The sequence below is a fragment of the Oryx dammah genome, unplaced genomic scaffold (genome assembly GCF_014754425.2).
Source record: "Oryx dammah isolate SB20612 unplaced genomic scaffold, SCBI_Odam_1.1 HiC_scaffold_27, whole genome shotgun sequence".
Classification (NCBI taxonomy): Eukaryota; Metazoa; Chordata; class Mammalia; order Artiodactyla; family Bovidae; genus Oryx; species Oryx dammah.
Window position 1 is genome coordinate 7561991 of NW_024070211.1, and position 12452 is coordinate 7574442.

At 45.3% G+C, this 12452-nt stretch overlaps 1 protein-coding gene across 2 annotated transcripts in view; it reads left to right on the forward strand.

Annotated features, from left to right (window-relative positions):
• Positions 1–3642, forward strand: part of NIPAL3 (NIPA like domain containing 3) — a 73672-nt gene extending 70030 nt beyond the window's left edge. For both annotated transcript variants that reach the window (XM_040229634.1, XM_040229635.1), the window contains one exon: positions 258–3642. In XM_040229634.1, the coding sequence (XP_040085568.1) occupies positions 258–457 (200 nt within the window). In that variant the 3' untranslated portion in view covers positions 458–3642. The remainder of the gene's footprint in view (positions 1–257) is intronic.
• Positions 3643–12452: the final 8810 nt, after the last annotated feature.

The window sequence follows — 12452 nt, forward strand, 5'->3', positions numbered from 1 at the left end:
CCTTCGAAGCCAACCAATGGTTCCTCTTGACAGTGGCTGGCCTGTGTGCATATTTCCTGAAGATTCATCCCTGTTGCTTAGCAACTGTAGTATTTCTAGTGTGTATGGGTGTTCTTTTTTTCAATCTAAAGCATTCAGGAAATTGACAGTGCACACAATCAGCTCCTGAGCACCATAGTTAGTCCATGATGGGATAGACCCAGCCTCCTTTGGCTCCTGGATCACATAATGATTTGGGGGGATGGATTTTGTTTCAGGTATGCAAAACATGCATGACAAGGGGATGACCGTCCAGCCTGACCTCAAAGCTTCTTTTTCCTACGGGGCCCTGGAAAACAACGACAACATTTCTGAGATCTACGCTCCCGCCACACTGCCCGTCATGCAAGAAGAACATGGCTCCAGAAATGCCTCTGGAGTTCCCTACCGCGTCCTGGAACACACCAAGAAGGAGTGAGCCCACCTTGAAGGAGACCCCTTTCCTCTATTCACAGCTGCTCAAAACGTACTGACAGTGATTCTATCCTTAATTCTAAAACTTGCCTTTCAAGTCGTCTTTTTTTTTTTAATCTGCAAACTCTGTAGATGAGCATCTCGAAAAAGCCTTTGCCTCAGACGAAGGGTAGATTACCTTGGTCCTGGAAATTTCAAATGATGAGGGTGGGAGTAGGGGGATGAAAGTGATATTCTAGGCAGGCAGGACAGAGTTCAGCCTCTGCCTGGTTTAGCCCAACCAGACTTGGAAAGCCTTCATCATCCTTGCGGACGGTACCTGGGCTTTCCCAGGCAGTGACCAAGGGTGGCCACATTCTTCAGAGCTAAAGCCAGGCAGAGATTCTGCCCCTACTTTCCAAGTCCACTGAAAGGCTGGAAACCTCTAGATCTAGTCTTCCCTCACCTCTTGTGCAGGCCTGGTCTCTACCCACCTCCCTCTTGATTCTGTACTTGTGATAACCTTCATGTCACCTTCACGTGGCATGGAGAGCCAGCCCCGGGTGTCACGCTTTGTCACTCACCTGTAAGGAGCTCACGTCTGCTTTCTGAGTGTCTGTGCCTCTCCAGGGAAGGCGTGCTTGATGTGTTTGTACTGGGTCCACTCTGGAAACTAATTTGATTCTGGTTCTGCTGCTTTTTTTTTTCCCCTCAAAGGAACTGAGAAATTAAGAGAAGGGGAAGAATAAGAAAGAGTAGGAGTGATGAGCCCTTAAAGGAAGAAAAATCCCTTTTCATTTGACAAGAGGTGACTGCATCACTTATCAAAGGACAGACAGACAATCTGGGTGTTTTGTGTTGTATTTTCCTGTACACCAATGCCCTCTGGGAAAACTAGGGGGGTGGAGGGGGGAGGTGCTTATTTCAGAGACAGACTTGCTCACCTCTCCTCCATCCTCTCCCGTATAGTCGACTAACCAAGCTTGAGTCATTGGCTAACTTCCTTGGGGTCAATAGACTCTTTGGGTCCTCATACACATACATCTTCAAGAAGCAGGAATTCTCAGAAATGGGGCTGCTGCCGGCTGGCTGCATACACAGCTGTCTCCCCTTAGGCTGACTGTATACTTCTGAGACTAGCAGGTGAAGTTGTATAAACTTTAATGAGAGTAAGGATCCCTTAGGGGATTTATTTAAAATGCAGATTCCCACACCCCAACCTCAGATTGAGTGGGACTGGGACCAGGCCCAAGCATCTGCATTCTTGGGGCTTCCCTGGTGGTCCAGGCGTGAAGACTCCACACTCTCAGTATCGGGGGGACAGGTTGGATCCCTGGTCCAGGAACTAAGATCTCACAAGCCAAGTGGTGCAGCCAAAAAAAAAAAAAAAAAAAAGAGTCTGCATTCTTAACTGGCAGCACAGGTGATTTTGAGGCTGGTAATCCAAGTATCACATACCTTGAAAGTCTAATAATTGAGAGAGCCAGTCTGCTAAAATCCTGACACCCCCACACCCAAGCCCCTCTACGTTGGAAAGCTGGAATTATCATTCCTTGTTTCCTCTTGGGGGTTCATTTGGCAGGCTCAATAATCCCCATAGGATCCGTGGCATTTCTCCATCCAGTGATTACCTCTTAGAACTGCACTTCCTGCTTCTCTAGGCAGCCTTGAGCTAAAAGGCAAGATAACAGTGTTAACAGACCAATGTTGATAGATCATTAACCTTTATGGATTGTGCTTAATACTGCTTTAGTACCTTGTCTTTGAAGCTGATGTTTGTTGCCTGGGATAACCAGTTCTGTACTGTGTCTTACATGCCCAGGAAGGCAACAGACAATGACTTTTCTTCCCCCTTTAGGATAGGTATCAACTCAGTTCAACAATGTTTGTGAGACACTGACTATGTGTTAAACATTTGGATGGTGAGGGCTACAAATAATAAGACCTGATTTTTGCCCTCCAAGGCAGCAGCAAGAGACACAAATATGTGGTCAACTATGGCAGGGCAGGCCGAGTGTGATAGCGGACCACAGAAAGTAACAGTTGCGGAGGCCTGCCAAAGGCAGGCCCTGAGCCCAGAACTGGGTATTCAGGATCGGAGATGGTTTTGGCTAGACTCCCTGATGGGTGGCAAATCTGGCTAAGATTTGAATGAAATGTAGCAAGTAGAGTGATCACCCCCAGGCTGGGGGGCAACATTTGCAAAGGCACAGAGATGGGTTGGGGTGGGGGCAAAGGAAGAGCCAGGGTAGGTGATGGGAGATTAGCCTGCAAAGATCAGCAGAAAGAGGTGGAATCATGGAGAGACTTGAAGGCCTGGCTGAGGGGTTTAAAGTGTATCCCAGAGACCACAGGAGCCATTGATGGTTCATGAGGGTGAGAATGGCATATTGGAAAGGAGGCTTTATGCAGAGCAGAGGAAGAATTTGAAGGGGTGATAAAAGTCACTGTTCAAGGTCAGGCTGCACGCCTGCAAAAACAAAACACAAAGGGGGAATTAAAATCCAGTTTCACTGCTACTCATATTTTCCCAGTGATGTTTCCAATGTGGGTCGTGGACCAGGAAGGGTTGTGAGGGTGGAGTGGATGAAAGAAAGGTAAGCAAGGAGGCTATTTAAATGTGTCAAACCCAGGTGATCAGTGGGCAGCTTGTATGCTCCCAGCCTTACACTGTCATCTGCCCTTTGTTTGGTGATGTCTTTTGGAGTCAGGCAAGAGTGGCTAATGGATACAAGTGCGCTGTAATCTTGGGTCAGCCAACGATTGTGGGTTCAGCGCCACCCAGGAGCTGCTGCTGGGGCCTGGGCAGCATCTGCCTCCAGGTTTAGGGTAACAGCATCATCTTACGAGGCGGAGTACAGGAGGGCTGGGCAGAGCTGCATGTTGGCTGCCGGAGTGGAAGCCAGGGGAGGTCACGTGGTCCCAGGAAGAACGGCTGATGTGGAGCCCTGGCACCCAGAATTCTGACTCTGGTCTTGGGCTGGCATCTCCCAGTCTATGTGCCCGAGTGTAAAAGGACTGTTTGCCGGTGACCAATAAGCAGCACTTGCTGTTAGGATGGGGGACAAGGACATCCATTTTCCATTCGCAGCCCTGATTCTTTGTTTCTCTCGTGGTCCTCACATCCCCAAACCCTCTCGAAGGCTCCAAGCAATGTGACATGTCCCGCCAGAATCCCGTTCCCTGCCACCAGTACGTAAGGCAAGGTCACCAAACTTGGGTTTCAACTTTCCAGTTGTTCTCCAGCTTCCTCTGCCCGCCCCACTCCATCCCCCTCTCCTAAAGACTGGGATTCTGGAGTCCCTACTCAGACATTGATACCGGTTCACAGACGGGCACCTGCAGCTTTTAAAGAGAGCTTAGCTCCACTCCTACCGGCCCCCACCCCTCCCATGGAGCTGCAGGTCTGAAGATACCATCACATGAAGCCTCAGGTGGTGGGAGGGTTTTGCAGGATGAAACTGGATACTGGGAAGGCAAGGGTGGATCGACCTCTCTCCATCGCTTTCCTGGTGGAAACCAAGCAACTGGATGGGACAGCGTGGAGACAAGATGCCCAGCAGGGTAGTGTTGGGGAACCTCCAACCTGCAGCCTTGCGAATCCCAAATCCAGTCCCACACTGGCTGGTAGGCGAAACCGTCCTCCTGATTCTCCTGTGTGTTTCTCTGAGAAGCTGTGTAAGTGAAGTCACCTTAGCATATATCCTATGGGGATGCTCACATTTTGTTAATTTAATGACTAATGTATGGCATGTTCTTATTTTTCAAAAAGGTGTGTGCTAGGTACAGATAACATTATGAAGTGGTATTTAATTAAAAACAAAATCCACATGACACCTGTTGGGTTTGAGTCTTTCATTTGATTAGTACTTTCTAGAGTTGCCTACCTCAGTGCTGTCCAGTAAAACTTTCTGCCGTGATGGAGATGTTCTATGTCTGCTGCCCAAATTAAGCATGTTAGATGTGGGGATGAAACCTAGGACTTGGGTTTTTCATTTTATTTAAATTCAGTTCCCTGAAATATCCCCACATATAGCTAGTAGCCACCGTAGGAACAGTGCGGATCTAGAGGTGCCCAGGATTGCAGTTAAGGATGAATTAAGCGCTTTTTTTTTTTTTTTTGGAGTGGTGAAGAGTATAGACTGTATGGCCACCCTGCTTGGGTTTGGTTCTTGGCTCCACTACTTACTAGCTGTGTGGCATTGAACAAGTTGGTTAAATTCCTTGTGCCTCATGTGTAATACCAGGATAGTAACAGTAGCTTTCTAAGGATTATTATGAGGATTAGGTGAAGTAATAGATGTAAAGTCTTAAAACTATGTCCAGCATTCTGGACATAGTACACCATCCATCAGGACACGATATTACACTGACCGATGGTTTCCATATTTGCTTATTCACTTCGGGATGGTGGTTTAGTCGCTAAATTGTGTCTGACTCTGCAACACCATGGACTGTAGCCCGCCAGGTTTTCTGTCCATGGATTTCCCAGGCAAGAATACTGCAGAGGGTAGCCATTCCCTTCTCCAGGGGATCTTCCTGACCTAGGAATTGAACTCCAGTCTCCTGCTTGGCAGGCGGATTCTTTACCACTGAGCCACCTGGGAAGCCTTATTCACTTTGAAATTGTATAGTGAACACTTGTGAGTTTTTTAAAGTAATTCTAAGCACACGTGTCTCTCTTCATTCTAAGTTTCCAATCTGTAAGGCAGGTGTGGAATAGAGCCTGAACATTTATATCTACACACACACAGAATAATGTATACCCATATATTTAACAAGCACGCATATGCCACAAACTATACTAAGACCTCATGTACGTCTCAGTTATTTTTTATAACAGTTCCGTGAGGTAAGTTTTAATATTATCCCCATTTTACAGATGAAGAAACTGAGACTCAGGTCATATAACTGGTAAGTAGTAGAACCAGGATTTGAGCCCAGAACTGCCTCCAGAACTTGAGCTCTTTACCCCTCTGCTGCACGGCCTCTCCTGCTATGGTTGGGCTTCCATGGGGTGAGGTCCACCACATGTTAGGATTTCACGTCTGAAACAAAGGATGTACAGTTTTGATGAAGGATACAGAAGCTTACGGAACAGAAGCTCATCAGCTGAGTCTCTAAGGATCACATTGGCAATGTCGCCCATGTCAGGCACACGGGAATAAAATTCAGAACAGGGCGGTGGGAGGATTTTAGAATTCTCCATGAGTCTCAGACTTTCTGATTTCATAAAACAGTTCAATTTAAAAATAGAGATTGGGGAATTCCGTGGACATCCAGTGGTTAGGACTGCAGTTTCACTGCCGAAGGCCCAGGTTTGATCCCTAGTTGGGGAACTAGGATCCTACAAGTCATGTGGCGAGGTCAAAAAAAAAAAAGAGATTAACAAAGCATTACCAACTCTTTAGTTAATCTTGTTCTCATTAAATTTTTTGTTATTTAACTTTCCTTTTTCTAAAGATTTATTCCTTTATTTTTGGCCGTGCTGGGTCGTCTTTGCTGCATGCGGGCTTTCTCTCATTGCAGCGAGCAGGGGGCTTTTTCCAGTTGCGGTGCTCAGGCTTCTCATTGCAGCGGCTTCTCTTGTTGTGGAGCACTGGCCCAAGCGTGCATGGGCTTCAGTGGTCACAGCACACAGGTTCTAGAGTGCTGACTCGGTAGTTATGAACCACGGGCTTAGTTGCCCTGCAGCATGTGGGATCTTCCTAGGGCAGCGGTTGAACCAGTGTCTCCTAAATTAGCAGGAAAATTCTTAACCACTGAAGCACTGTTGCCAAAATCTTGGCTCCCTGTCCACCAATGCCAAATAGTAGGCTAGAGCCTCAAGAATTGTGCCCCCCTCTTTTGGGAATAAGGAGAGGTTTTTATATCCTCATGAAAGTTTGGATTTTTTTTTTTTCTTTTGCAAAGTTTCAAAATGGTCACAGCTGGCATCAGACAACTCAGCAACCAGCTCTGGTGTCCCTGAAATGATTAACCCATGACCATCTTTCTGAGATGCAGAATGTTACCAGAGAGTATAGGGGGAGAAGAATGCCACATGAAGAGTATAATCTATATGGAGTCAGAAAGTAGTTAATGAAGCTCTGTGAAGAAAAATCTAGCTACAAGTGTTTGTCAGCAGTAACAGCTAAAAACTAACCAAGACTGTTTAACTCTTGCGGGTCTGTTTGGCTTTATTATTGTTCAGTGGCTCAGTTGTGTCCAGCTCTTTGTGACCCCATGGACTGCATCACGCCAGACTTCCCTGTCCTTCACTATCTTCTAGAGTTTGCGCAAACTCATGTCCATTGAGTTGATGATGCCATCCAACCGTCTCATCCTCTGTCACCCCCTTCTCCTCCTGCCCTCAATCTTTCCCATCATCAGTGTCTGTTTGGCTGGTATGTGCCAAAGGCTGTTCGCCAATTTCTGTTTTTGCTACATTACCACCAGGGAAGCCTTAATTTATGGTTCCATAGAATCATAAAATCTAAATAGAGATTGGCAAAGAGTCACTAACTCTTTTTGTGGTTAATCTTTTTAATATTTTTAATTTTTTATTAGTTTACTACAAAATAAATTCAGCTTTCTTTCAAACAAATAAACAAAAACAGAAAAGAAAAGAAACCATGGCCCAAGTCCTGTTCAAGAGAAAGACTGTTTGGTATAGTGTGCTTTCATAGTCTTGTTAAATATAATAATGCAACTAGCATTAAGGTTGTCAATATAAATAAATGCAAACCAAAAAAACAATCTTTTTTTTCACTGTGAGGCTATAACTCCTGGAGATAGGGAATGACAGGGAAGCCTGAAGTGTTGCAGTTCATGGGGTCACAAAGAGTTGGACATGACTGAGCAAGTGAACAGCAACAAAGATGTTCATGCAGGAGCACAATTAGTTCTGTGAAGATTGCTCGGTGCTATAAACTAAATGTTACTGCCCCCACCCCGCTCCTCCAGTTCATATATTGAAACCTAATCCCCAGGGTGATGCTTTTGGAGGTTGGATTTGGAGGAGGTGATTAGGACATGAGGTTGGAACCCTCATGAATGGGACTGTTGTTCAGTCTCTCAGTTGTGTGTCTGACTCTTTGTGACCCTGTGGACTGCAGCATGCCAGGCTTCCCTGTCCTTCACCATCTCCCAGAGCTTGCTCAAACTCATGTCCACGGAGACGGTGTTGCCATCCAGCCGTCTCATCCTCTGTCGTCCCCTTCTCCTGCCTTCAATCTTTCCCAGCATCAGGGTCTTTTCTAATGAGTCAGTTCTTCACATCAAGCGGCTAAAGTACTGGAGCTTCAGCTTCCGCATCAGTCCTTCCAATGATTATTCAGGCTTGATTTCCTTTAGGATGGACTGGTTGGATCTCCTTGCAGTCCAAGGGACTCTCAAGAGTCTTCCCCAGCACCACAGTTAAACAGCATCAATTCTTCAGCACTCAGCCTTCTTTACGGTCCAGTTCTCACATCCATACAGGACTACTGGAAAAACCATAGCTTTGACTAGACGGACCTTTGTTGACAAAGCAATGTCTCTGCTCCCATTCACATGAACGGGATTAGTGCCCTTATAAAAGACACCCCAGAGAGTTCCCACCCACTTCCATCCAGTGAGGACAGCAAAAAGACCATGACTATTATGCTATTATTTCATTAAAATGGAACATTAACACCAAAATAGGGCAAAATCTCACAACAAAGGATAGTCCTTGAAACTGAATAATTTGGTACATATACACAATGGAATCGGAGAAGGCAATGGCAACCCACTCCAGTACTCTTGCCTGGAAAATCCCATGAGTAGAGGGGCCTGGTAGGCTGCAGTCCATGGGGTCTCTAGGAGTCGGACACGACTGATTGACTTCACTTTCACTTTTCACTTTCATGCATTGGAGAAGGAAATGGCAACCCACTCCAGTATTCTTGCCTGGAGAATCCCAGGGACGTGGGAGCCTGGTAGGCTGCCATCTATGGGCTCGCACAGAGTCGGACACAACTGAAGTGACTTAGCAGCAGCAGCAGCACAATGGAATATTCAGTTCAGTTCAGTCGCCCAGTCGTATCCAACTCTCTGCAACCCCATGAAGCGCAGCACGCCAGGCCTCCCTGTCCATCGCCAACTCCCGGAGTTTACTGAAACTCATGTCCATTGAGTCAGTGATGCCATCCAGCCATCTCATCCTCTGTCGTCCCCTTCTCCTCCTGCCCCCAATCCCTCCCAGCATCAGGGTCTTTACAAATGAGTCAACTCTTCACATGAGGTGGCCAAATTATTAGAGTTTCAGCTTCCAGCATCAGTCCTTCTAATGAACACCCAGGACTGATCTCCTTTAGAATGGACTGGTTGGATCTCCTTGCAGTCCTAGGGACTCTCAAGAGTCTTCTCCAACACCACAGTTCAGAAGCATCAATTCTTCGGCGCTCAGCTTTCTTCACAGTCCAACTCTCACATCCATATATGACCACTGGAAAAACCATAGCCTTGACTAGATCGACCTTTGTTGGCAAAGTAATGTCTCTGCTTTTTAATATGCTGCCTAGGTCATAACTTGGTCATAACATTCCATCCAAGGAGTAAGCATCTTTTAATTTCATGGCTGCAATCACCATCTGCAGTGATTTTGGAGCCCCCAAAAATAAAGTCAGCCACTATTTCCCCATCTATTTGCCATGAAGTGATGGGACCGGATGCCATGATGTTAGTTTTCTGAATGTTGAGGTTTAAGCCAATTTTTTCACTCTCCTCTTTCACTTTCATCAAGAGGCTCTTTAGTTCTTCTTCTCTTTCTGCCATAAGGGTGGTGTCATCTGCATATCTGAGGTTATTGATATTTCTCTGAAAATCTTGATTCCAGCTTGTGCTTCATCAGCCCAGCTTTTCTCATGATGTACTCTGCATATAAGTTAAATAAGCAGAGTGACAATATACAGCCTTGATGTACTCCTTTTCCTATTTGGAACCAGTCTGTTGTTCCATGTCCAGTTCTAACTGTTGCTTCCTGACCTGCATACAGGTTTCTCAAGAGGCAGGTCAGGTGGTCTGGTATTCCCATTTCTTGAAGAATTTTCCACAGTCTGTTGTGATTCACACAGTCAAAGGCTTTGGCATAGTCAATAAAGTAGAAATAGATGTTTTTCTGGGACTCTCTTGCTTTTTCGACAATCCAGCGGACGTTGGCAATTTGATCTCTGGTTTCTCTGCCTTTTCTAAAAGCAGCTTGAACATCTAGAAATTCATGGTTTATGTATTGCTGAAGCCTGGCTTGGAGAATTTTGAGCATTACTTTACTAGTGTGTGAGATGAGTGCAATTGTGCGGTAGTTTGAGCATTCTTTGGCATTGCCTTTCTTTGGGATTGGAATGAAGACTGACCTTTTCCAGTCCTGTGGCCACTGCTGAGTTTTCCAAATTTGCTGGCATGTTGAGTGCAGCACTTTCACAGCATCATCTTTTAGGATTTGAAATAGCTCAACTGGAATTCCATCACCTCCACTAGCTTTGTTCATAGTGATGCTTCCTAAGGCCCACTTGACTTCACATTCCAGGATGTCTGGCTTTGGTGAGTGATCACACCATTGTGATTATCTGGGTCATGAAGATCTTTTTTTTGCAGTTCTTCTGTGTATTCTTTCCACCTCTTCTTAATATCTTCTGCTTCTGTTATGTCCCTACCATTTCTGTCCTTTATTGAGCCCATCTTTGCATGAAATGTTCCCTTGGTATCTCTAGTTTTCTTGAAGAGATCTCTCATCTTTCCCATTCTGTTGTTTTCCTCTATTTCTTTGCATTGATCACTGAAGAAGGCTTACTTATTTCTCCTTGCTATTCTTTGGAACTCTGCAATCAAAGGGGTATATCTTTCCTTTTCTCTTTTGCTTTTTACTTCCCTTCTTTTCACAGCTATTTGTAAGGCCTCCTCAGACAGCCATTTTGCTTGTTTGCATTTCTTTTTATTGGGGATGGTCTTGAGCCCTGTCTCCTATACAATGTCATGAACCTCCATCCATAGATCATTAGGCACTCTGTCTATCAGATCTAGGCCCTTAAATCTATTTCTCACTTCCACTATATAGTCATAAGGGATTTGATTTAGGTCATATCTGAATGGTCTAGTGGTTTTCTCCACTTTCTTCAATTTCAGTCTGAATTTGGCAATAAGAAGCTCATGATCTGAGCCACAGTCATCTCCCGGTCTTGTTTTTGCTGACTGTAAAGAGCTTCTCCATCTTTGGCTGCAAAGAATATAATCAATCTGATTTCAGTGTTGCCCATCTGGTGATGTCCATGTGTAGAGTCTTCTCTTGTGTTGTTGGAAGAGGGTGTTTGCTATGACCAGTGTGTTCTTTGGCAGAACTCTATTAGCCTTTGCCCTGCTTCATTCTGTACTCCAAGGCCAAATTTGCCTGTTACTCCAGGTGTTTCTTGACTTCCTACTTTTGCTCTCCAGTCCCCTATAATGAAAAGGACATCCCCTATAATGAAAAGGACCAGGGAGGTAGGGAGGGATAAATTAGGAGTTTGAAAATAGCAGATATAAACAACTGTATATAAAGCAAACAAGGTCCTACTATATAGCACAGGAAACTATAGTCAATGTCTTATAATAACCTGTAATGGAAATGAAGCGAAAGTTGCTCAGTCGTGTGCGACTGTTTGTGACCCCATGAACTATAGTCCCTGGAATTCTCCAGGCCAGAATACTGGAGTGAGTAGCCTTTCCCTTCTCCAGGGGATCTTCCCAACCCAGAATTGAACCCAGGTCTCCCTCATTGCAGGCAGATTCTTTACCAGCTGAGCCACAAGGGAAGCCCGAGAATACTGGAGTGGGTAGCCTATCCCTTCTCCAGCAGATCTTCCTGACCCAGGAATCGAACCAGGGTCTCCTGCATTGCAGGTGGATTCTTTATCAACTGAGCTACGAGGGAAGCCCCATAATGGAAAAGACTATGATAAAGAATATATATATGTATATATATATATATATAACTAAATCACTTTGCTCTACACCAGAAACTAACAGAAGAAGAAGAGGTCAGAGAGCTGACTTGTACTCTCCTCACCACGTGAGGATATACAAGGAGAGGCCTGTAAACCAGGCAGAAGGCACTCACCAGAGCCTGATCATGACCTTGGACGGCTAACCTCCAGAACTGAGAAACAGTTGATAAGCTACCCAGTTTATGTTGTTGATAAGCTACCCAGTTTATGGTGTTTCGATACTGCAGCCCAAGCTGATTAAGACAGCACATCCTTATCAAGCTTTTCCCTCTGCTCTAAACCCACCCTTCCAGGAGATGGCTTTGAGGGTGCCGGGGCTGAAACAACCTTTCTGCTTTGCCAGTTGCTGCTCCCCGTGAAGGAGACTGTGAGGCTGCAGGAGGAAGAAGGGACTCGCTCCTTCCTGTCCATCTCCTGTTCTGTCATAGCCCAGTAACACCGCTTCTTTCTCGCACAGCAGCGGCTTCCCCTGGTTTTGCAGTTCTTTCCAACTCCTGCACAACCAGCTTCATGGCAACCTCTTAGAGACATCAGCACCCTCTCCTTAGAGGTCTGGGGCCCAGGTCTACTGTATCATCCCATTATATATAGATATTGTAACAGCTTTATCGACATATTCACATACTATACAATTCACTCATCTAAAGCGTACAATTCAACGATTCTTAGAATACCCATGGATGTGTGTGACCATCACCATCATTGCAGGCGTTAATAGGCAGCCATCTGTTGCCCTGACTAAGCCATGAGAAAATCACCATGGAAAATGATTAAAAGCAAAATATAGCAATGTAGCATAACCCAAATAAAAGTAAATTGTGTTGATTGTTGGGGTCGTCATACCCTGCTAAGCTAAGGAAAAACATAATGTGGACCTTGGAACGCCGGGTCAGCACAAGTCGGAACACTGTTTGTGCACACACCAAGATGTTTTCCCAAGGCATATGTGAGTCTATGACCTCCAGCTAGGTGATAGCCCTTGTACAAGAAAATAACAAAGATGGTTTAAACTAATCAATAAAATGGGAGACGTGACTG